Below are 26,703 nucleotides of genomic sequence, written 5' to 3'. Positions count from 1 at the left end.
TGGGGAGAAATAAACCAGGATAAAGAAATGAGGTTTGCAGTTTTTAAAAACAGGGTGAGCTTCATGAGAAGATTACAACTGAGCAGATGTCTGGAGAGTGAGTGGTGTTGACTGTTTTGAGGGCACTTATCACAGCTTAATCACCAAAAAATGTAGTACAGTTCCTTACATGTGATAAATATTAAATCAATGTTTACCGATTAAATAAAATTCAAAAATGTGGCTAAAACCACACACTAGATTAGTCAAGAATGGTGTGTCTTTAGTACATCAAAACTATGATTCCTACTGATACTAGAGTGTCCCAGCTTTATCCCTAAGACAAAATAAAACAAAAACCTAACACTGAATAATCAGTATGAATGCAGTGAAGTTATGTAAATTTACTGTTACCATTAAAAAAAGAGAGAAAACAGAACAATGCCTCTTCAGGAAACTGACTTTTACTAATCAGCCTCCTATTATTTTAAATCCAGAGTAAGCATTTACATTCCACAGAACCCTTGGGTATATACATCAATTGGTCTTGGCTTTCTGCCCTAAGAACTCTTATGTGCCATGATCAACACTATGTTTGTCAAGAGGGACCTTGCCTTTTAAAGTTTAAATTACAAAGCTATTTCAAATATGTATGTGTATGAATTCAGTGATTAATGCGTAATTATTTCATACTTACAAACTGTTCATCAGTAGTAATTTATATTTTAACTTATATACAACAAAGTTAATACGAGTAAGCTTTTCAATAAATTATTTCACACAGGTATATGCTTATGAATCTATTTAATTAAGCTGTGTTAGAGAATACATATTTTTATACATATTTCATTAGATTCAGTTACAACATAGATTATTTCCAATGGGTATTTCTTATACTACCTTGATTATCAAAAACAGTTTGTATCATCTGCCACCAAACCTGTGCTATGTCAAAAGATATTTTTCTATTATCTATTTAATTACGTCACTTTCAGCTCATCAGTTTCTTAAATGGACATCCTATTTTAAATTATTTGCGAATTCCCAAAATATGTTTTCCAATTATTATTTCTCTAATGAAGATATGTAACTGACCTATATTTACATATGTTTTCTCTACACAGTGATACATTTTAGAAAGAGAATAGTGTGGAAGGTGCAAAAGCTCTGGCTCTCCAAGGCAAGGCCAAAAAAAAAAAAAAGTGATATTTAGTTATATCTTCTGATCTTTACTCTTTAAGTATGAGAGATTTCAATATTAGAGTGAGAACATACAGTTGAGATGTAATTTCGATAAAAATAATAATGTTACTATTCTACTGGGGGTAGTTTTATAGTATCAAAAAAACACCACGGTTTCAAATTCATTGGTAGTAAACATATTAGCTTTCTGGGCCAAAATGAAGAGCCTTTTAAGAAAAGGAGCCGTGCAGTTAGCAATGACGTAAATTAATCAGGGTAGCAGGAATCCGGAGTCAAGGCTGTTTCCACCATCTTGGTCTGACCGCCATACATAATTGGGACCCGATTTGTATAGCATTTGTTTCTGTCATAAGTGTAGCAGGTCTCAGTGTCTTCATCACAGAAATTGCTCTGCGAGGCAATAACTACTTGATTATCCAGCTCCACTTCTACAGGATCACATTTTTTACAGCTGAAAAATAAATACATTCCTTAGACAATCCCCATCAAATGTTGCCTCAGAATCTGAGTGACTGTTCATTCCTATCCAAAATCAGCTAGATCTGACAACGGACAAAACATAACTTCTTCCAGACCTCAGCTACTCTCCAATACAGAATAGTTTATAGGATTTTTCAATCTTTAAAATATAAAAGTTAGTTGAAAGTAAACAATGTAATTAATGCTATGATTGTTTTGTCTACACCATACAGCAACTCCTATTCTGTTAGGTTTGTTTCCACCTGTATACTGGGATTAAACAAATTCTCTATGGTGACAAGGAAAGCAGAATATCTTTAGGAAAAAGAAATTGCTGTTGGATTCCATAGCTTCTAAAGAAAATCTGCATGTTAATATGTCTGAAATCCAATTATTTTACTATTAAGACAAACTGGCCCTTCCTGTACTAATGGCAATAATGTCTTATTTAGAATGAATTTATAGCTAATTTTTATGTGATAAAGTCATAAATTTATGATATCTAATAATTAACATAGAAATTAATGCATTCAGGGATCCCTGGGTGGCGCAGCGGTTTGGCGCCTGCCTTTGGCCCAGGGCACGATCCTGGAGACCCAGGATCGAATCCCATATCGGGCTCCCGGTGCATGGAGCCTGCTTCTCACTCTGCCTGTGTCTGCTTCTCTCTCTCTCTGTGACTATCATAAAATAAAAATAAAATTTAAAAAAAATAAAAAAAAATAAAAAAAAAAAAGAAATTAATGCATTCAAAATCTCAAATTGTATTGGTAAATGTTTGTACCCCATATTTTCAGAAACATTCCTAATAACAAATTTAAAGTTATTAACTTCTATATCTATATTAGCATGAAGGAAAATCTCTTACAGGTCAGACAAATGGTACACAAATTTCGTTCTCACTGGTGAGGTGGGATCGGAGATATTCTCCCTATTGTTCAGAGGAACACTAAAAAAAAAGAAAAAAGAAATCAAAATAATGAAACAAACAGATATTGCTATTTTTGGTGACAGGTATATTGCTGAGACAGTACCTACTATTTCATCGGGAATTTAGTACATTTAGCACTCTAAACACTCTAAAAGCACTCCACAGTAATACTACTGCTCAGATTTCACAGTAATTTGCCATATTTGAAACATTTCTCATTCAAAATAAACCTCACAGAAACTCCTCTGTCAATGATCATTGCTCTCCTGGCAAATCCCTACTTTTCCTTCAAAAACCAGCTCAAGATTTACCCTCTATATAATGATCCATTCTCACTCCTGAACAAACTCCTTCCTCTTCTGTTTCACTGAAGTTCACATATCTTTATTATAACAAATGCCATATCATAGTTGCTTGTCTACAGAGAAGTTGCTTCCCCAGACTACATAAATTCTTTGAGGCAAAACCACTTATGTGTTTTCAGTGCCTTTCTAGATGTGTGGTGTGTAGAATATGTTCAATATTTCTGGAATAAATGGACAGATATTATTATCCGTATTTTTGGAATGCAGAAATTATAAGCCAGAGATCTCAATGACCTACCCAAGTTCACACAACTAAATAGTAAAGCTGTAACTGGACTCGAGACCTCTTGATTTGGTGATGTTCCATGAAAAAAAAAAGTGACATTTATCAACTAGTTGAGGTGATTTAATTTTTACATTTTTTTCATACATGTCATCATTCCTCCACACATGCACCCCTCCCTACCAAATGGCACAAAGGAAAACGTGAAGAGGGATTTAGCAGTACTATCTACATAGATATCAAGCCAAAACCTTAGATACCACCCTGAGTTCCCCCCACCCCGTGATGATCTGTATCTAATCCATCTCACAATTCAACTGATCCGGATTCTTGTTAATCTGTGCACTTGGTTCAAGACACCGCCATTTCTCTCCTAGATTGTAGTCTTGACCCCTCCAACGTATTAGTCACATTATTGCCAAAATGGCCTCTAAACTACAAGCCTGGTATTCTCGGCTTAACAGTGTTTCCACAAAGAAAACAGAATAGCCCTTTGATGGCATAGAAGGCACTTCAGGATATGCCTCCACCTCTCCAGCCCCATCTCTCCCCATACCATCCTCTTTACATGTCAGCTATAAACAACCACTTGCAATTCCACAAATTTACCATGCTTTTCCCATCTCGAAGTCTTAACAATAACAAAAACGTTAAGAGTTCTAACATTAACTAAGTACTTACAGTGTGCCTGGAACTAGGGAAAGCATGTTATGTGATGATCTCATAAAACCCGCACAGCAACCATTTCCTTTTCCTGGAATGATCTGCCTCAACTAGCAACCCTGTCATTCCACACACACATTTACCCGGTTAACTCCCACTCAACCAGCTAAAAGCGTCTTCCACTACTTATTCCAAACACCCCTGCCTGACTCCCACTGCCACTCTCCCTTCACCCTCCAGGATTGGACCAGGTGCCCCTCTTTAGTCTCCTATAACATCGTGTGCTTATTCCTGCCATAGCATTTACAATACTGTATTGTAATTGCCTTTTAAATCATTTAAAGTTCCCTATTAAAAAAAAATAAAGTTCCCTATTAGACTGTAAATTATTTCATGGCATGGACTGTGTTTTATATAAATTGTTGTATCAGCTCCAAACCTCAGTGGAATTCAGTAGAACTCAATAAATGTTTGCCAAATGAATGAATGAGTGAATGGATTTATTCTTCATTAGATTGTAAAGGCTCTAGTAATATCAGAAAAGGCTTTAAATAATGAGAAAGATGATAAACACATATGAGTGTCTACCATGGGTTTTCAAACACTGTCCTAGATGCTTTTGTCTATTAGCATATTTAATTTTGTCCATTTAGCATATTTAATTCTTGCATATTTGGCAGCGTGGGTGGCTCAGTGGTTTAGTGCTGCCTTCAGCCCAGGGCGTGATCCTGGAGACCTGGGATACAGTCCCACTTCGGGTTCCCTGCATGGAGTCTGCTTCTCCCTCTGCCTGTGCCTCTGCCTCTCTCTCTCTCTCTCTCATGAATAAATAAATAAAATCTTTAAAAAAAATTCTCACATAAAGTCTATGTGTACATATAAATACATAGATAATTATCTAACAGGTTCATGTAAGTGCTACATATCAAAAAGAGGAGTAGAGGGGCACCTGGGCGGCTCAGTTGGTTAAGTGGCTCACTCTTGATTTCGGCTCAGGTTATGATCTCAGGGCTGTGAGATAGAGCTCCCCAAAGAGCACCAGGCTGGGCATGGAGCCTGCTTAAGAGTCTCTCTTCCCTCTGCCCCTCTCCCCACCCCACTCTCTCACATGTGTGTTCTCTAAAGAAAGAAAAGGAAAGGAGTAGAGACATAGGTATTACATTCAAACAATGGCTAATATCAGAAAGTATCTCTGCTTACAACATGAAGAAAAAAGAAATTTAAAGTGCCACGTACATAATTCTGATGTTTCTCTCCACAATGTCTTCATTAGGATCATCGGGAGAAGGGATGATCCTGGAAGTAATCCGGGCACACTTACATTTGTTGTCAACAAGAACAGTCCTTTCTTCTTCATCTTGGGCTAAAAAGACAAAACGTATTAAGAAGAAAGGGGAGAAAGGCCTATTCGTATAGTTTTATTGAGTTAATTTATCTTTTTTCAGTAGAAAAATCAATTCTTATGATCAGTTTCAGCTTTCTCCCCCCCCCCTTTTTTTTTAAGATTTTATTTATTTATTCATGAGAAACAGAGAGACAAAGACATAGGCAGAGGGAGAAGCAGGCTCCATGCAAGGAGCCCGATGTGAGACAACCCCAGGACCCTGGGATCACACTCTGAGCTGATGGCAAAAGCTCAACTGCTGAGCCATCCAGGAGTCCCCAGCTTTCTCCATTTTTGTTCCCTTTCCTAATCTAAAATGCTAAGTGGAATCTCACAGCATCATGAAGGAAATCCAAATGCCCTCCAAACAAATTGTTTTCTTTTTCCCTTACACCAGTCTGTGGGAACCTGGGCTAGTTTTCACCTAATGCTTTTAACAGAGGCACAGCGTTCTGAATAATGTAGCCTTGTAAAAATCAGTGCCAAATGACAAAATAATAGACTAGATTTCTCTCAGGCCAAAGTAATTATTAAAAAATGAACAAAAAATAACATCAGACTTTTAAGTCCTAGTTTGAAGTGTAACATCCTTCTTGAACTCCCACTTACACACTTTTTTTTCTCCTTAGATTGAATAAGAGTTAGGAACAGGAGAAAAAAAGGGGGGTGGGCAGCCCGGGTGGCTCAGCAGTTTAGTGCTGCCTTCAGCCTGGGGTGTGATCCTGGAGACCTGGGGTCAAGTCCAACATCGGGCTCCCTGCATCGAGCCTGCTTCTCCCTCTGCCTGTGTCGCTGCCTCTCTCTGTGTGTGTGTATGTGTCTCATGAATAAATAAATAAAATCTTTAAAAAAAAAAAAAGTTAAGAACAGGCTCATTTGGGGGCACCTGGGTGGCTCAATGTTTGAGCATCTACCTTTGGCTCAGGTCATGATCCTGAGGTCCTGGGATCGAGTCCTGCATCAGCCCCCCGCAAGGATCCTGCTTCTCCCTCTGCCTCTCTCTGTCTCTCTCATTCTGTGTCTCTCATGTATTAAAAAAAAAGACAAAAAAAAATAAAACAGGTACCATCTTCCCCAATATAAGCCTACTTTGTGAGACCTTTAAATATTCTACACTATAATTTTCCCAAACTTGATTATATTCTTCTTTTTCATAATAACAATCAGGTTATTATTGCATAAGGATTCAAATAAAATAATAAGTGCTATATTTACGAATATTTCTTATAAGAATTATTTTTAAAGATATGGCATAGATAGATGTAAAGTGCTATAAATTTGCAAAAACAATTAAACAATAATAATGATGTTTGATACATTTTTGTTCTATTTTGTTTTTAAATTAAACTTTTTATTTTTAGATCACTGTAAATTCATATGCAGTCATAATAAATACTAGAGAGAGAACCCACGTACATTTTACCCAGTTTTTCCCAGTGGTAACATCCTGTAAAACTATAGTACAATTTCCCAACTAGAATACTGAATTTGATAGAATTTACTAATATGAGCTTTTACTCAATGTAGGGTACTTAAACAAAAAAACTTTTAACACAATACCATAAAATTAACCCATTAAATATGTTTTTTTATTTCTATAATTTTAACTAAATGACCTTTAAAATTTCCTCCCATCAAGCCTCAACTTAAAAAAAATATTTAGCACATTAATCCAAGTTATAAAGGTTAAATGATCGGGATATATATAATTGTAACAGGAAGTCTAATTATTTCAGAGGTGTCCCAGAGCAGAAAGGACCTAATTCCAGTATTTCAGTCCCGATGATAGCAGTCATTACAAAAACACTTTAGACCATTGTTTTGTACTTCTAATTGTTGGAAGTACTTTACAAGCATTATTATGGCATTATTCATAACTTTTTAATACATCTTCTGATAAAAGTGTATAGTATTGGAAAAGAAACATCAGGAATTCAATCCAAGATAATAATATAACTCTTCTTAACATTTTGAAAAGAATGAGATGACTTATTTTGTATTCTCTTTGCTACTCCTATATTCCTAAATGTTTTTTCTTTTTTAGTTTAAATTCAATTAATTAGCATATAGTGTTTTATTAGTTTCAAAGATAGAGTTTAGTGATTCATCGGTTGCACATAATACTCAGTGTTCATTTTTTCAAGTGCCCTCCTTAATGCCCATCACCCAGTTACCCCATCCCCCACCCACCTCCCCTCTAGCAACCTTCAGTTTGTTTCCTATAGTTAAGAGTCTCTCATGGTTTGTCTCCCTCTCCAACTTCATCTTATTCTGTTAAATGTTTTTCTCAATAAAACGCAAACGAATGTGTAATGCCTGACCAAAAATACAGACTGAGTATGAGACTTGACTATTAAGTCTTAAATAGAAAATTTCTGTATTTTACTTATAGCATATAACTTATTTTCTTACCAGAAACCTAGGAAATAGCTATCACTTTTTATTACTATTTACTGTTATTACATAAAAATATTAGGCAGCCTAACATATCTACCAGAAAATGTACAAATACAGTTAATTCACCAGGACTTATAAAATTCTAACGTTCTCACTGACAGGCAATATTTTTCCAAATAAATCTGTTGTTATAGATTGTGCCTTGCTTTATCCAAGAGTACCTGAGACATATACCAGGTGCTCAGTAAATATTATTAAATTTAATTTAGTTCAAACAAATAAGAAAATATACTTAACAACACATACTTGATATGAACATAATGAGTTTACTAAAAGGTGATTCTTCAATACAGGCAAAATAGGACAGAAGTTAGGAGTGTGGGCTATAGGGTCCAATACCCTGGGTTCTACCTACCACATGTTTACTGTGTGACTGTAGGTAAGTTATTTCATCTTTTTAAATCACAGTGGACTCAACTATATGTTAGAAATATTAATAGTACCTATCCTCAAATGGTTATTGTGAGAATTAAATGGTATAGTACATGTAAAGCAGTAAGCATAATGCCTGGAAAATAGTATGTACTCAATAAATGATAGATCTTTTATATATATTTTAGGTATATAAACATGTTCATAAACATGCACTTATGATGTATAATTATAAATACTGTACATGTTTTAATACTATCATTGTGTTTAAATATTATTAGAAATTTATTATTTCTAATGCTAAATTAGTTAAAAATAAATGTAAAATGACTATTCTTAATTACATCATACCCTGTTCTGAAATAAGAATAGTAAGCTCAGTAAGTGTTAGAAACAATCAGGCCAAATTATATCACTTCTAACTCATTACCCTTCTCGGTGAAAATTACTACATATTCAGAGTGTATTCCATTTTCTGCATTAGTTTGAAAGGTTAACAAACAAAATACCCAAAGTTATGCCATCAAGTCATAGGCAACCTGTGTAACATTAAACATTGTTAAAGTTTACATAATAAATCTGTAGGCTCAGATCCAGGAAAGTTGTTAGAACTAATATCAGACTCTGGGGAAGTAAAATCCCAATGCATTCCATATTGTGGTTATAGTAATTATTACTTCATTTCTCCAAAATATTTATTTAAGATACTCAAGGAGATGATTACTTATTTTCAAGATTCAATATGAATATTTATATAAGTATAGCTATCAATACTTATCCAGAAATACATATTTTCTAAGTTATAGTAGGCAAATGAATAAGAGAAAAAAAAGAATATAAAAAGAATTACAATGAATCTTCTCTACAAAAGATCACTGCCCATATAAAGATTAAGGCATGTTAGAAAAAGCAGCCAGCTAGCTAGCTAACCAAAGCACAAACACAAATTTTTAAATCTGAAGAGCAGATCTGTGTTATATTTTTCCTTTTATGTGGGTTAATTTTCAAAATACCACATACCTGTCACAAGAACAGCCTTAACAAAAATGGCTAGGACTCCCCAGAAAAGCAAATAGTTCTTCATCATGACTTCACTTCTTTTTGAGAAACTGAAGCTAAAAAGTCAGGGTTAAGGTGTGTGATCTATAAGGAATGTGCAAATGATGGCGCTTCTGCTTTCTTAAAATAACACTCGAGGTAGCTAACAAACTAAAAACAATCACAACTGCGGTTGGAGTCTGAAATTCAAATGCTGCACTAGACAGATTACCCTATTTTCTTCTAAAGTATCGCCCCAAAAGCCATGATTGATGCAATTATTCTTTATTTTACATTTACTGTATAATATTAAACCAAGAAGATTAATGATAATTTCAAGTAGGAGTACATTACGAATGTTTAAATAGGCGTTCTCAACTTTATTTCCTAGATAATAAAGTTTTCAAATCAAATATGTGACATTTGTTGTGCCCAGAACAGAAACTGAAGAGAAGAAATTCATTTAAAGCCTTTGAAGGAAAAAATAAATAAATAAATAAATAAATAAATAAATAAATAAATAAATAAAATTAAAAAAAAATAAAGCCTTTGAAGGTCCCAACTGTATCTTACGTCAACTTTTTCTCCAGGTCCTTAATTAACCAAGCTACCATATTTAAATATACATATTATATATGATATACCTAATATATACATATTCTGATTGCTTTCAGTTATTATATAAACTCAAACATGAAATTGGAATTTGAAACAGATGGGTACTAGATGTATCAGTTGCCATGGTTTAATTTGATAGCATTAAGGCAGACCTTGTGTTTGATCATCTAGTAACAGCTTTCAGAATTATAAACCCATGAAATGATCTTCATTTGAGATGCCTCAATAGAAAACTGAATCACTACAGGATATTTTGTAAGTTTTTGTCATTAATGAGTGTCAAAAAGCAAACAAACTAACAAACAAACAAATAAACAAAACTCTGAGCTTTTGGACAGGACTGCCTCAATATGTTAAGAATTTCCTGTCTCTTAGGCAAGGCTGGTTCCAAGAACATGTTGGTTATATATATATATATGCAACATCAAATCTATGTTACTTTTGGTTCTCAGTTCTCTAATTTTTTTAAGGGTCTCCTAGAATTTTGAGAGGCACTAAAGAAATATTTCAGGATCATAAGTAGGCAAGCAGATTTCATAGCTAACGGCAGAAGACAGCAGAATAAAAACTAATCATTAAAGGCTGGCACATAATTGCACTCTTTCAATCATGTACTGAATGTCTAACATGAACAAAGTGCCAGACACTAGAACATACAATGCTACTATACTGTCAAACTGTACTTTCATTTTAATTTCTACTACCATAGAACTTAGAAACTATTTGGGGTTAAGGAAAACATACTGGATCCACATGAACAATCGTATCTATAGAGAAAAAAATAAATCTGGAAGCACATTATTTTAGTGTATGGTCAGGATGTCAAAACAACTATCAACACTAACTCTAACTGTAGTTTCTAAATGACTGATTTATTTATTCACTCTAAAACAGAGTAATTAGAAGTTAGCTGGATACTATTTTTTTTTAAGTCATTATTTCCTTGAAAATAAACTCAAGGCTAGATTTCCTCACCAAAGCAAATTGAGTAAATCTCTGGGGACAAAATTTTCCCCTAAAACTTGTTTTGTTTTTAATAAAGCAAATATTATTTAATCCATAGTTACTAAGCTAAAGAAAAGTTCCATAGTTACTAAGCTAAAGAAAAGTTCTATATTTGATGTTTCTATTCTTTCAATTTTACAATTTTATATTTCTATTATGGAAACTATGCATCTAAAGGAAAAAAAATAAAAGAGATTTACCCAATAAAAATAAGGTGTGGAAACAAAGTGGCACTTTTGCCACCAAAAAGGAATTACCCATACCTGCAATATAGGATCAGGACCAGAGTATTGCCAAGCATGGTCCAAGGATTATTTTCTCTAGAACCATGTGGAGTACTAGACAAAATATGGATTTCCTGGCTACATCCAATCAGAATTTCTGGAGATATGACTTGTAATGTGTATTTTTAAAAGCCTTCCAGTTGATACTTATGTAAAGTTTGAAAATTTGTAGACTAGAAGCATGAGAGGGAGGGTGATAGCTAGCAGTGTCATCTATTTATAGAAGACCAAGGGGTCATTAAAGGTGATTTTAAAAAAATAAATAGGCTTACATTGAAAATAATTCTGTTATATAGGCAAATTAGTTCATAATTTTTAGCACTAACCAATTATATATAAATAACAGGTCCTGGTTTAATTTTTAAACCATTTCATCTCCAGTTGTAGTTATTTTCTTCACACCAAAATATGTGAATAGTAGAACACTTTCCATGCAAGTGAGCTAAGTTACTGGGAGCTCAGCCACATGTTCTAAATTCTTCACCAAAAACGGTTTATTTTTCTACATTCATATATAAGATTCTTCTAATAAGAGGTTCAGGGATGGATGAAAGAGATCCTAACGTAATCTAGTCTTATCTTCTTTACTCCCACTCCGGTTTTATTTCAATTTCCTATACAGCAGACAGTCTGAGTTCAGCATTTGTTTAAAAACCATCTGAAATAGGTTGATGCATCACTTCCTCACAGCTTATTATATATTTGAGATATTCAAGTCATGAAAAAGACTATTCTCTTGGGACACAGAGAAGACACTCTCCTTGTTTTGCTCCTATCTCATAAGTTACTCTTTCTCTGTCTCTTGCTGAATTTTCCAATGAATACTGAAGTTTGATCCTCAGCCTATTCTTTTCTCTCATCCTCTCCTTAATTAACTTTATCTGATCCCATGGCTTTGACTACAGGACATGTTGTGACTTTCAAGTGCATAATTCTGGGGTAGCCCAGGTGGCTTGGCAGTTTGGCGCTGCCTTCAGCCCAGGGTGTGATCCTGGAGACCCGGGATCGAGTCCCACCTCGGGCTCCCTGCATGGAGCCTGCTCCTCCCTCTGCCTGTGTTTCTCTCTTTGTGTCTCTCATGAATAAATAAAATCCTAAAAAAAAAAAAGATTCAAGTGCATAATTCTAGACTTTGCCTTGCCCATTGAGCTCTAAACTCCTACATCCAACTTTCCATTTGATATTTCCACTTGTCTGCCTAACAAGTATCCAAAATTTAACCAGGCAAAACAATACTCTTGATAATCAAGCCACCCACACACCTCCAATCCAATATTTTACTGTCTCTAGTCTTACTTATCTCAGTAAATCCACCTGTTTTTTTTTCTTTTTCTTAATATTTTATTTATTTATTCACAAGAGACACAGAGAGAGAGAGGCAGAGACACATGCAGAGGGAGAAGCAGGCTCCATGCAGGGAGCCCGACGTGGGACTCGATCCCAGTCTCCAGGATCAGGCCCTGGGCTGAAAGCGGCGCTAAACTGCCGAGCCCCCCCGGCTGCCCTCCACCTGGTTTTTTAAGCCAAAATCCTTTTTTTTGATTCCCTTGTTTTCTTCTTCCCCATATTTAGTTTACCACCATATCCTGTTGGTTTTATTTGGAGAATATATCTCAAATTTATCTGATTCTCTCCATTTTCACTGCCACTCTGGTCCAAGTCTCTATCCTCCATCCTGGACGATTACAATAGCCTCAATCATGAAGTTATTCTTCCTTTGCCCTAGCAATGGCTACTATGGCTCACAGCTAACAAGAATAGCTAAGTATCCTAAATTCTAAAGAGAGTCAGACACTTCCTCCAAGCCTTACCAGGAGGCAAAAGAACTCAATTTATGACCATCAACCACCAACCCCAATCCTGAGCTCTCTCCTCTAGTCTTTAGAGGACATTGGAGGGAAAAGGGAAATGATATCATTGGAGTTGTTGGCTTTGTGGAAATACTAGTGTTTGTGGTAAGACACTTTCCCCCTTTACTCTTGGGAGAGGGAAATACAGGGGCCTTTTTCCTCCCCAAGGTCAAGTGAGGGAAAGATTCAAGAAAATAATTCAAAGAAATCAGGGACTCTGCAAAAAGGGAAAACTGAAAAGCAATAGAGCATAATAGCTAAGAGAAAGGATTTTGAGTCTGACTGCATGAGTTTTTTCCCAATTCATCATTTACTAGCTCTGTGAAGTTGGTAAACTGAGCACTCATTTGACTTCTATCTGTAAAATGAGGATAATAACAATATATATTTCATAGGGTTATTGTGGAGCTTAACATGTATTATAACATATAAAGCAGTTAGAAAAGATCTTGGCATATGGTAAGCACTCCATAAGTAGTAGTGATTATCATCAGAACCATCATCATTATGTCGGTCACTCCCTGTTGAGTTGCAGAAAATGCAAACCCAGCTTAGAGCTGTCTACTGCAGTGAAGTTTGAAGAAAGCATTCATGGGAGAACTGGACACTTCCCCTTGGGTTGTGGGCATGTAGGAACATAGAAACTGAGATGTGCTCGTGCTATATGACCATTATAAGGTATAAATGAAAGTATCTTTAAAAGGCTATAATAACCAAAACAATATGTTACTGACATAAAAAACAGACACATATAAAATAAAAAACAAACAAAAACAAATACACAGAGCAATGGAACAGAATCTAGAGCTCAGAAATAAATTCACACAGATAGGGTTTACTATTATTTGACAAGGGAGATGAGAATATTCAATGGCAAAAGGAAAGTCTTTTCAATAAATGGTCTTGGGAAAATTGGATATTCATATGCAAAAGAGTGAAACTGGATCCCTATCTTCCACCATTCACAAAAATTAACTTGAAATGGATTAAGGACAAAAACGCAAGACCTAAAACCATAAAACTCCTAGACAAAAACAGTAAAAAAGTTCCTTGACATTGGCCTTGGCAATGAGTTTTTGGATATGCCACCAAAAGCATAAATAACAAAAGCAAAAATCAACAACTGGAACTGCATCAAACTAAAATCTTTTGCAGAGCAAAAGAAATAATCAACAAAATTAAAATGCAATTTACAGAATGGGAGAAAATATTTGCAAACCATATATCTGATAAGAAATTAACATACAGAAGATACAAGGAACCAATACAACTCCATAGCAAAAAACCCAAACAATCTGATTTAAAAATGGATACAGGACTTGAACAGACATTTCTCCAAAAAAGACATTCAAATGACTAACATGTACATGAAAGGTGCTCAACATCACCAAACATCAGGGAAATGCAAATCAAAACCACAATAAAGATATTACCTCACACCTATTAGACTGGCTATTATCACAAAGAGAAGAGATAAACGCTGGTGAGGATATGGAGTAAAGGGAGCCCTTGCACACTGTGAGTGGGAATGAATGTTCATTGGTACAGTGACTATGGAAAACAGTATGAATGTTTTTCAAAAAATCAAAAACAGAACTACCATATGATCCAGCAATCCCACTTCTGGGTAATATCCAAAAGAAAACTGAAGGAAATTAAGCCACTGTCTCAAAAAGATATCTGCACACCTATGTTCACTGTATTATTATTCACAATAATTGATTCACAATAGCCAGGACATGGAAACAACCCAAGTGTCCACAAACACACAAATGAATAAAGAAAATGTGATATATATGATGGAATATTTTTCAGCCATAAAAAAAGAAGGAATTCCTGCCATTTATAACAATACAGATGGACCTTAAGGGCATTGTGCTAAGTGAAATAAGTCAGACAGACAAAAACAAATACTTATTGATCTCACTTATATGTGGAATTTAAAAACATTGAACTCATAGAAATAGTAGAATTAGTGGTTGCCAGGGACTGAGGGGTGGAAGAAATGGGAAGATGTTGGCCAAAAGGTACAAACTTCGTTATAAGATGAATAAACTCTGGGATGTAAGGGATAGGATGGTGACTATAGTTAATAATACTGTATTGTATACTTAAAAGTTGCTATTAGAGAAGTTTAATGTTCTCACCATAACAACAACAATAACTATGTGAGGTGTAGGATATGTTAACTAATCTTCCTGTGGTAACCATTTCACAATATGTGTCAAATCATCATATTATACACCTTAATCAGTTACATGCCAATTACTCCTCAATAAAGCTGGAAAAGAAACAGAATACATCCAGAGTTTTTCTAACCTGGGGAAGGAAGACAACACTTGGAAGAAGTGTTAGCTTTATTTGTAATAGCCTAAAACTGGAGCAGCCTAAATATCCATATATAAATTGAATGAACAAATTGTAGTATGTTATTCAGCAATAAAAGTGAATAAACTGGGGATCCCTGGGTGGCTCAGCGGTTTGGCGCCTGCCTTTGGACCAGGGTACGATCCCGGAGTCCCCAGATCGAGTCCCGCATCGGGCTTCCTGCATGGAGCCTGCTTCTCCCTCTGCCTGTGTCTCTGGCCCCCCCCCCATCATAAATAAATAAATAAATCTTAAAAAAAAAAGCGAATAAACTATTCATACACACAACACGAATGAAAAAAAGTAATTATTAAAAGTGAAAGAGCCAGACAAAATATTTGAAAAAGAGTATATACTGTATGATTAAATGTGTGTGTATAGATACACAAAATATAGAATTTGAATATAGAGACTTCATCAAGACAAAAAATTTCTACACAGCAAAGGAAACAACAAAACTAAAAGGCAGCCAGGACATCTGGGTCACTCAGTTGTTTGGGCATCTGACTTCTTGTTTCTGCTCCAGTCTTGATGTCGGGTTGTGGGATCGAACCACCTGTCAGGCTCCACACCCAGCATGGAGCCAGCTTGTCCCCCTCCCTGCTAAGTGAAATAAGTCAGTCAGAGAAAGACAAATACCACCATATGATTTCACTCATATGTGGAATTTAATAAATAAACCAGATGAACATAGGGGAAGGGAAAGAAAGGAAAAATAAAATAAGATAAAAACAGAGAGGGAGGCAAATCATTAAGAGACTCTTAACTATAGGGAACAATCTGAGGGTTGCTAGAGGGGAAGGTGGGGGGGGGATTTGGTAAGTTGGTGATGGGCACTAAGAAAGGCACTGGTAGTAAGCAGTGGATGTTATATGCAAGTGATGAATCACTAAATCCTACCCCTGAAACAAATACTACACTATATGTTAATTAAATTGAATTGAAATAAAACCTTGAAAGAAAAAAATTTGAACATATATTATAAAAATAGTTGTACAGGGATCCCTGGGTGGCGCAGCGGTTTAGTGCCTGCCTTTGGCCCGGGGCACGATCCTGGAGACCCGGGATCGAATCCCACGTCTGGCTCCCTGCATGGAGCCTGCTTCTCCCTCTGCCTGTGTCTCTGCCTCTCTCTCTCTCTCTGTGACTATCATGAATAAATAAATAAAATCTTTAAAATAAATAATAAAAAAAATAGTTGTACATTTTAAATAGTACTTTAAAAGTTTATTTTAATATATTTATATTAAATTTGGTGTTATATTAAATAATAAAGTAATTTAAATAATTATAATAAAATTATAATTTAATAAAATTTTATTTTTGTATTTTATTTTATTTTTAATACAAATAATCCTAGAAAATGTAAACAAACCTACAGAGAACAGTCATTGCCTGGGAAGGGAGGGACCAGGAGAGAAGAAGAGAAGGAACACAAGGGTGCCTAAGGAAACTTTTGGGGATAGATATGCTCATTGTCTTGATAGTGGTTACAAATTCCTGACTGTACATACATGTCAAAATTTATTGTACAGTTTAAATGTGTGCATTTCATTGTGTATCTATTACATCTCAATAAAGCTATTAAACAATTCACATCTTCAGAATTCATGTGGATTCATGTTAGGTTTTACTTGAATGTTCTTTATCAAGCTGAGGAAGTTCTGTCCTATTCCTGGTTTGCTGAGATTTTTTATTTTTTTCAGAAATGGATATCTCACTTTTTCAAATGGCTTTTCTCTAATTATTGAGATGACCACACAATTTTTGCTTTTTTGTTAATACAGTGAATTATAATGATTTTAAATGTTAAACTAATTTGGCATTCCTGGCATAAGTTTCACTTATTCATGATGTAATACCCTTTTTATAAATTGATGGATTTAATTTACTAAAATTTTGCTTTGAATTTCTGCAATTATGTTCATAAAAGATACTGGTCTGAAACGGTTTCTTTTCTTCCAATATCTTTGCCTGATTTTGTTATCAGGATAATCCTAACCCAATAGAATAAGTTTAGAAGTATCTTTCCTCTCCAATTTGCTGGAAGAGTTTGTGTAGAATTAGTATTATTTTTCTCTTTAAATGTCTGGCAAATTTCACCAGTGAAGCCAGGACCTGGAAACTCTCTCAAGGCAAGAAGCTGGGGCAATTGCAGATGTCTTCACATTCGTTTCTGGTCTCTCAGAAATCATTGCCCTTTGTCCAATTTCTTAAAAATTATTGTTTCATATGTTTTTCAGGTTCTTTTTGTTGTTTCTGGTGGGAGGGTAAATCTGGTCTCTGCTACTTGTTCAAATTATACTGGAGATTTGAAGTTAAAAGTGAGTTTGGGATATAAGTTTTCACACTGAAATAGACTTTTTTTTTTAATTGACTACTCTTTTTTTTTTTTTTAAGATTTTATTTATTTATTTATGAGAGACAGGCAGAGACACAGGCAGAGAGGGAGAAGCAGACTCCATTCAGGGAGCCTGATGTGGGATTTGATCCCGGAACTCAAGGATCATGCCCTGGGCCAAAGGCAGGTGCCAAACCACTGAGCCACCCAGGTATCCCTAAATTGACTATTCTTTAAGCCTGTTTTAGGTTCAGAAAAATTAAATTAGACATTAAATTAGACATTTAATGATAGGAAATTTCCAAAATTATTGAATCTCCTTAAATCACTATCAAGGGAAGGCAAAGAAAAATTTAATCATGGTATTTTGGAAGCAATAATATGGAGGGGAAAAAATGGTTTCATGTTTACAATTCACTATTCACTGCTCCAAATTCTTCTCTATACCCAGTCTTATCCATTACTCATTGTCTACCCAGCAGACAGTGATCTTTTCAAAAGGTAAATTAGATCATATCTGACTCAAAACCCTCTACTGGCTTCTCATTATACTTAGAATAAATTCAAACTCATTATCTTGCCTGATTTCCCATAATTCTCTTATCACTCTCCAGCTACTTACACTCAGGGCCTTTGGACTTTTTAGTCCCTCTACATGAAAAACTTTTCATATCTTTGCATGGCTGGCCCCTCATCATCATTCAAGTCTCCAGTCAAGGGTCATTGCCTCAGAGAGAATTTCCCTGGTTGTTAATCATCCTAACCAATCACTAGTCACTGTCATATTACCCTATTTTACTTTCTTTATGGTATTCATCATAGTTTGAATTTCCTATTTAGTTTATTTAGTATCTATCTCCTACTCATTAGAATAAAAGCTCCTTAATCATGGCCTTGTCTTGTTGCTCACTTGTTTCCAAGATCAAAGCACAATAATATCTAAAATCTATTGATTAAATAAAGGATGAATGGAGAACATTTTTACAAGGAGTTGAAAACTGTCTGTAATTTTAACTGTTTCTAGCAATATTCGTCTCTTTTTTTTAACAGACTTTATAGTGTCAATGTTGCTTTTTTAAGTGTAGTTTCCAGCTATGCATACAGTAGTCCAATTGTTATTTGACAAGTATAAAACAGCAGAAGAGTAATATTTTTCAAAAAATGCCACTTAGGATAACATTATCTCTCTTTTGGCAGCTATTAATTACACTACTGGCTTCTAACAACTCTATAGTCTACTAAAATCCCCTTTAAAAAAAATGCTCCTATATAGTAATAACTTCCCCATGTTTAATACTAAACAGTTGGAATTTGGGTATGAGATTTAGCATTTATCCTTAAGTTTCATCTTACTAGGGATCCCTGGGTGGCGCAGTGGTTTGGCGCCTGCCTTTGGCCCAGGGCGCGATCCTGGAGACCCGGGATCGAATCCCACGTCAGGCTCCCGGTGCATGGAGCCTGCTTCTCCCTCTGCCTGTGTCTCTGCCTGCCTCTCTCTCTCTCTCTCTCTCTCTCTCTCTCTCTCTGTGACTATCATAAATAAATAAAAAAAATTTTTTTTTAAAAAAGTTTCATCTTACTAAACTCAGACCAACACTACAATTTATTATTTTTAAGTCCAGATTCTGAAACCTAGCACATTAGTTATTTCTCTCAGCTTCAGAGCATCTACAACCTCAATACGCATGCCATTAGGATCCTTATTTGTTTAGAAAAATGTTCAATGGGCTAGTGCTGAAGACAGATTTCTTTGGCATACATCTAAAGTCTCACCTCCAAGCTACCACCAATCTGTTAATAATCACATTTTGGGTACAGCACTTCAAGATAATTCATATAATTTCATACTATCACACAGACTGTAATTCTCCACATCATCCATAAGGATAGTATGAATACTTACCTTAAATAATCTTTCCTTAGCCCCTATTTTTAATATCATATGATTTCTCCCCTTGAAAGTCTTTCATAATATAAAAAGATCCTTGATATCCTTGGCATCTTGCCACTTACATACTTAAAGGGATGATGATATTTTTTAATAGCCTTCTTGGCTTTAAATCCAAGATGTAGCTGAATTCTATTTTCCCTTTAATGGATTAAATTCTGCATTCAGCATAACAAATTATTGTTCCCATTTGTCCTTGAACTTTATATGGAAAACAAGTTTTGGTAATGAATAGTATTGTCCAAATCTGCTACAAAAACACAGCATCTCAAATACATCACAGGATGATCAAGAACACGGCCTCTATACCTACATCTACCATATCTCTACTTTCTATACCTCTGAAATGCTAGTCAATATAAAAGTAACTTTTGAATCAACCCAGAAAAATAAACTGAGAGAAGATCCTATTAGCACCCGAGGAAGGATCTTCAGCCAAGACAAACTAACAAAAAATAATCTCCAAGATTAGTGAACGAAGATAAAGCATTCAAAAGTGGGAAATTCTTTATGTGTGTGTGTATATATACACAATATAAGGAACATATAATTGCAACCAGTTTAATTTCAAACATCCTGAAAGTCCCAAAACATCCTGTAGTCACTCAGAGTTCCACAAATCTGTTGTAGATAAAATTATTCACAAAGATTAAAAAGGAAGTTTTCTAAAATGAGCTAAAGCCTTTTATCTGACTGGCAATCTACTCTTGCCCGTAAGATCATCCTGACTGGGTTGCTCTGGACTTCCCAAAACTCCTGTAAGGTACTCTCTTCTCAATTCCACCAAGAGCAGATGTAACTTATCAAGAATCATTATCAGCTCTTTTTCAGGGTGCCTTGGAGGCAGTGAGCTACTTTAGGATGAACACCTCTTTCTCAGCTACTGGCTGCCAGAAACTCACTCATTGAAGTGGATGATGAACGCAAACTTTGTACCCTTTATGAGGAGCATATCACCACAGAAGTTGCTGCTAACACTCTTGGTGCAGCATGCAAGGGTTACAAGGTCTGAATCGGTGGTGGTAATGACAAACAAGGCTTCCCCAGAGTGTCCTGACTCATGGCTATATCTACTTGAAGCTGAATAAAGAGCATTCTTGCTATAAACCAAGGAGGACTAGAGAAATAAAGGGCAAATCTGTTTGGGGTTGCATTGTGGATCCCAATCTCAGTGCTCTCCAGGATATTTCTGGACTCACTGATATGATTATGCCTCATTGCTTGGAGCCCAAAATAGCTAGCAGAACCCACAAATTTTTCAATCTCTCTAAAAAAGATGATATCTGTCTGTATGTTGTGATATAGCCCCTAAACAAAAATGAGAAACCTAGAACCAAAGTGTCCGAGATTCAACGTGTTATTACTCCACGTGTCTTCTAACACAAACACCAGCATATTGCTCTGAAGAAACAGCATACTAAAAAAAAAGTAAGAAAGAGGCTGCAGAATATGCTAAACTTTTGGCCCAGAAAATGACAGAGTCCAGAGAAAAACACCAGGAACAGACTGCCAAGAGACAGAGCCTCGCTCTTATCTCGAGGTTCTGACGAAGAATATACTTCTAAACTCATTCTGGGTTTTGGCAATATTCAGTACTTAAGCGTCAGGGGTGACATCCCCATTTCCTTGCCTACTGTCAGGGGGAGGTTGTTCTCAGCTTCTAGATGATGACAGTATCCCTGGCTAGTGGCCTCCTTAATCTTTAAAGGTAGTAATAATGGGTCAAGTCCTGCTCTGATCTCTGCTTTTGCTTCATCTCCCTTGTTTCCAGCCAGGGAAGGTCTCTGCTTTTAGGATGTCATGTGATTACATTGGGCCCATCCAGATAATTGAGGATAAACTCCCCATTTTAAAGCCCACTCCCTTAGCCACATCTGTAAATCTCCTTTGCTATGTAACAGTTAACATATTCACAGGTTCTAGGGATTATATGCACTTGGGGTGGGGGTGGGGGTAGGGGTTGCAGGGGACATTATTTTGCCTGCCACAGAATCAAACACTGTTCCAAAAAGAAAGGAAATATCAAGTAAAAGGCTCAAGATGGGTAAGAGATTGGTTAGGTCAAGTATCAGGGAAGATTGACCCTAGAACTGTAGCAGAACTACAGTAAATGATACCATTCACTTCTTTATAGGAGTAACCTTTTTTCCCATTTGTATTGTCTAAGTTTAGGATCTATTTTGAATTTTAGAATTAAGTCATTCTAAAGCTAAAAGTGGAGCATAGGTCTCCTAACTGCCAGTCCAATTTATCTGCCACAAAACTAAGTCATTATTTTTTCATATCTATGAGGAAAAATTTCTTCTAATTGAAATTTTTTAATCCTAAACATTTTTTGCTGATTGCACACAGAATTTCTTATTATTTATCTGTACCTAATCACAGCATATGTAAAACTTATATTTAGACATCAGGAGGCAAAAACTAAGTTTTAAAAGAACACAAATTATGAGGAAGAAACTTTTCCCAAGTTCTTTTTAAAACTTAAAAAATTAAGACAAAAACCTGACCTCTCTTTTTTCCAACGGCTTTCCACAGAGACTTTTAGGGTAATCTTTTGTGGTTAAATGTTTATGAGGAGAATTGCACCTGTGTTGTGGTCTGTTTTTAAATAAACTTGCACCTGCAGTGGCTTTTCATAGAACTGCTATTTGGGATGTTACATGTCAGTCGTCTGACTATAATGCAGAGCTCTTTCCTCTTACCACACTACCTTCTGGGCAGGTCCTGGTTTATAAACAGCCTATTTCTAAAAATCCATTTAAAAAGTCCAACAGTGTAGATTTCACAATAATTTCTTTAGAGATACAATGATTAACAAGATTTCCCGGAAACCCCTCAAACAACAATATTCTCCTTTCAGTTCATGAATTCCAGTGGTCTGGTCCCTTGCTGCTTTAAGGAAACTGTAATCTATTTTTGGAGAAGGCCTCTGCTCTATTCAAATATGTCTGCTTTCCTTTTCCTATACATGATTTGCTAATTCCTGTTTCAGAATCTTTTTTACTCTGTCATTCTCCACCATAAATTTCTTCTTCCTTTCTGTCAGTTCTTGTCAAAAATCCTAAAATCTTTAAAATTAATTCTCCTAAGTCTTCCCCACATAATGTCATTCCATTCTGTTCACTCCACTATTCTCTGTACTCATTGCTCATCTTATATCAGTCATTTTACATGAATTAGCATATTATTTTACATTTTTATCACTTTTCTTCATGTGTGTTTAATTTATCCCTTGTACTAAATTAATGTTTTCTAAATGCAGAGAGAGGTTCATAAAGAATGGTAGCAATTGGCACCAAAGAACAGGATATGAGGAAACACCAAAGAAGAATTATAAAGAATCAGTTAGAAAAATGGATGAGAAAATAAAATTTTTCTTGCTCTAACTCTTCTATTCAGAGTTTTTATGTCATATATAAGTGCCATACTAAATCTTTTTTCTCTGATAAGAAAGCATAGATTCATGCTGGAGAATATTGAGTTAATTATTTTTAAAATACCTAATGCATTCTTGTAAGACAATCATAGTAATTCTTTTGTATCTCCCTCAGAGTTTCAAATAAGCTGCTTTGGCCCAAAAGATATGCAATAATTGATTAATTCCCAACCAATTTTGCAACATTATACTCATAAATTTATCTTAATTTTAATAATTTATATAATACCTAGAACATAATAATTTACACTGTAGAGATATGTTTCAAGAGACACACTGCTCTATCTACCATCTTCCTACTGAACAAAGCAAAGGCTCTGAAGTCAGATTGCCTGGGTTCAAATGGGGCTTTGGTAAGTTATTTAAACTCCTTTTAACTCAATTTCATCTGTAAAATGAGCATAACCATGGTCCATACTTCATGGGATTGATGAGAATTAACAGTCGTAAAGCACCTAGGACATGCCTGCAACATATATAAAAACTCATTTATTTTAACAACTATTATTATTATTTTATGTTGAGAAAAGATAGCATCTTCTTTCAGAATTACATAAATACCAAGGTATAATGGTTGGCAGAACAGTGGCCCATCTAAGATATGTCCATGTCCTAATTCTCAGAACCTATGAATATGATATTACATGACAAGAAGGAATATAGGTTGCGGGTGGAATTTTGGTTGCTAATCAGCTAATCTACAGATGGGTACATTATCCTAGATTATCCAGGTGGGTCCAATATAATCACAAGGATCCTTATAAGGGAAAGATGGAGGCGCGGCATCAAAGACTGAAGGAGAGGTTTGAAGATCCTGCACTGCTGGCTTTGAAGTTAAAGGAAAAAGCCATTAGCCAGGGCATGTAGGTAGCATCTAGAAGCTGGAAAAGGCAAGGAAACAGATTCTCCCTTAGAACCTCCAGAAGGAACACAGCCCTGCTGACACCTTGATTTTAGCCCAATCAGACCATGTCGGACTTCTAACCTACAGAACTGTAAGGATAATAAATGTGTATTGTCATAAGCCACTAAGTTTGTGGTAATATATTATAGCACCAATCAGAAATTAATTAGGTATCATTCTAGCTCATACTATCCTAGTATAAATGGGGCAACCATGTATTTTTATTTTAAAAAAAGTTTCTCTTTACGGGCACCTTGCTGGCTCCATCAGGAGAACATGCAACTCTTGATCTAGAGGTTTTGAGTTTGAGCCCCATGCTGGGTGGAGAGATTACTTAAAAATAAAAATCTTTTTAGGGGCACCTGGGTGGGTGGCTCAGTGGTTGAGCATCTGCCTTTGGCTCAGGTCATGATCCCAGGATCCTGGGATCAAGTCCCACATTGGGCTCTCCTCATGAAGCCTGCTTCTCCCTCTGCCTATGTTTCTGCCTCTCTCTCTGTGTCTTTATTTATGAATAAATAAAATCTTTAAAAATCTTTTTTAAAAATTTCTCTTTAAGTCACTGAAATAAATTTGCCATTATAGTAAATATTTATGAGGTGGTCTATAAGGCCAATACTTCTTACCTACCCCTTATTTCAAATGTTCATTCATTCATTTATTTTTTTCTTTCAACAAATATCTATTGACATCTACTCTACATGGCAGGGATACGAGTGAACAAGAAAAGTTTGACCTTTAATCAGAGGGTTTACAGTTTATTGGGTAATAATAACATATATTTACATAATGACAAAGTACAATGTGCCATAGGAGCACAGATGTTCAGGGGAGAGGGTAGGCAGTGTCAAGAAAAGCTTCCAAGAGGAAGGAATATCTACAGTGAGATTGAAAGATGAGTAGAAGTCAGGCAAAAAAGGGATGAATATGGTTTAGGATAAAATATAACACTGACAATTTGGAGTTGAGAGAAAACACAGCTATTCAAGGAAATGAATGTTCAATATGGGCAACAGAAATTCAGAAACTGTGTATTTTATGTTTCAACATATCCTCCCTTAAGTATCTAGTGCAATTTTGTATGCTGTGCAAAATAAAAATATTTTACATGGATGTAAATTTAGCATTATTGTATGAATTGGTTGTAGTGATTTTGTATAGATAATTATATTATACTTGACTATTAAATATCTTTAGTTCAGTTCCTTAGCAACATAAAATAAGTTTTTTTTTAAAGATTTCATTTATTTATTTGAGAGAGAATGAGAAAGAGAGAACACAAGCAGGCAGAGCGGCAGGCAGAGGAAGAAGAAGCAGGCTCTCTGCGGAGCAGAGAGCCTGATGTGGGGCTTGATCCCAGGACCCTGGGATCATAACCAGACCCAAAGTCAGACACTTAACAAATGAGTCACCCAGGCACCCATAAAACAAGTTTTCAAATATAAACAGAATATTTTCAGTTATTTACATTTATACAAAAGGAAATACTTATGTAAACACTAATGTGTTCACTATTACTTTAAATATTGTATAGCAGAACATTAATTATAGTGGCTCATAATCACAGTGTGAAGTAATGCTCCAATATGGCAATCAGTGTAGACAGAAAGAAGTTGAAGGAAAATAATTTACAACAAATAAACAATTTTACCAAAATCACAGAAGAAAAACAGAATAAATCTGCCCAAAATTAATCAATGTGGAAACAGCAGAACAGTCTCTGAATGTTAACCTCTAACTATGCCTTATGTTTATTTGCCTATATTCTGAACACATCTACTACATCCATGCCAAAACAGGAGAGATGAAATATGGCTGATTGCTCTTCTCTTGTTTTTCTGCCATTTTGTTGGTTGAATTTCATATCATATCTATGAGCAATCTGAGTTTATAAATAAATCTGAGGGTCCAAGTTTTTCAGCACATATTGAAAAAGAAATGCGTAGGTTTTGGGGCTCTAAAGTTTTTCATTAGTGATAAAATATGTTAGGAAAAAGTAGAATAAAATGATTTTAAAAACCAACCTCAGTGTGAGACAGACTTGAGTTTAACTACCAGTTATATAACCTTGGGTAAATTACTTTACATTTCTGAGCCTCATCTGAGGAAAGAGAATAATAATAGCACCCTTCTCATTGACACAGTGTAGTAAGATAATGTACTTAAAATACCTAACACAGGGTAGCCCGGGTGGCTCAGCGGCTTAGCGCCGCCTTCAGCCCAGAGCCTGATCCTGGAGACCCGGCATCAACTCCCACATCAGGCTCCCTGCATGGAACCTGCTTTTCCCTCTGCCTGTGTCTCTGCCCCCCCCCCCCCGCCGCCCCCTCTGTCTCATGAATAAATAAATACAATCTTTTAAAAAATAATAATAAAATAAAATACCTAACCCAGTGCCAGATACACAATCAGTATCTCCCAAAATATTCAATGTTAAAAATGGATAATAGCTAGTGGAGAAAGCCCAGACAGGTATTAAAACCTGGACATGATAAAAATGCAAGTTGAGCACACATGGAGGCTTTATTCAGATGTATTTTGTTGTTGTTTTTGGTGGTATGTTTCACAGGGTACATGTCTTAAACTAGATGTCTTAAACTTTAATAGGTTTACATTATATATTTAACTGCATTAGAACTTATTTATGAACCTGAACCTTTTAAGTTTGATACTTAATGATAGACGCTCTTGTAACTGTAGTGGCAAACAGGTAGTATATTTCTTCTAGTTCATGTGTGCTAGCTACTTAAGTAAAGACAATCAAAAGTTGTTTTGTCTGTTTTCAATTAAATATCATATAGTCCCATGTTCCATCTGAATGTTAAGACTCCCAAATGTCTTTTCTAGTTTAAATATTTTTCCTAAGCTTCAGA

At 35.4% G+C, this 26,703-nt stretch overlaps 1 protein-coding gene across 1 annotated transcript; it reads right to left on the bottom strand.

Annotated features, from left to right (window-relative positions):
• Positions 1–766: 766 nt before the first annotated feature.
• Positions 767–9,214, bottom strand: JCHAIN (joining chain of multimeric IgA and IgM). The gene is made up of 4 exons (XM_055315241.1): positions 9,057–9,214; positions 5,060–5,186; positions 2,510–2,590; positions 767–1,633 (listed from the first exon to the last, which is right to left on the bottom strand). The coding sequence occupies exons 1-4, from the start codon at positions 9,121–9,123 to the stop codon at positions 1,429–1,431; spliced, it is 480 nt and encodes a 159-aa protein (XP_055171216.1). The 5' UTR covers positions 9,124–9,214; the 3' UTR covers positions 767–1,428.
• Between the last annotated feature and the right edge of the window lie 17,489 nt (positions 9,215–26,703).

The sequence above is a fragment of the Nyctereutes procyonoides genome, unplaced genomic scaffold (assembly GCF_905146905.1).
Source record: "Nyctereutes procyonoides isolate TBG_1078 unplaced genomic scaffold, NYPRO_anot_genome, whole genome shotgun sequence".
Classification (NCBI taxonomy): Eukaryota; Metazoa; Chordata; class Mammalia; order Carnivora; family Canidae; genus Nyctereutes; species Nyctereutes procyonoides.
This window is presented reverse-complemented; position numbering and strand designations above follow the sequence as displayed.

Bases quoted from the DNA above. Each gene is read 5' to 3' on its own strand.
- JCHAIN (XM_055315241.1), bottom strand. From the start codon at position 9,123: ATGATGAAGAACTATTTGCTTTTCTGGGGAGTCCTAGCCATTTTTGTT. The intron at 5,187-9,056 runs GTATGTGGTATT...TTGTCTTTTTAG, and splicing joins TAAGGCTGTTCTTGTGACAG to CCCAAGATGAAGAAGAAAGG. The intron at 1,634-2,509 runs GTAAGAGATTTT...TTTATTTTTCAG, and splicing joins GTGTACCATTTGTCTGACCT to CTGTAAAAAATGTGATCCTG.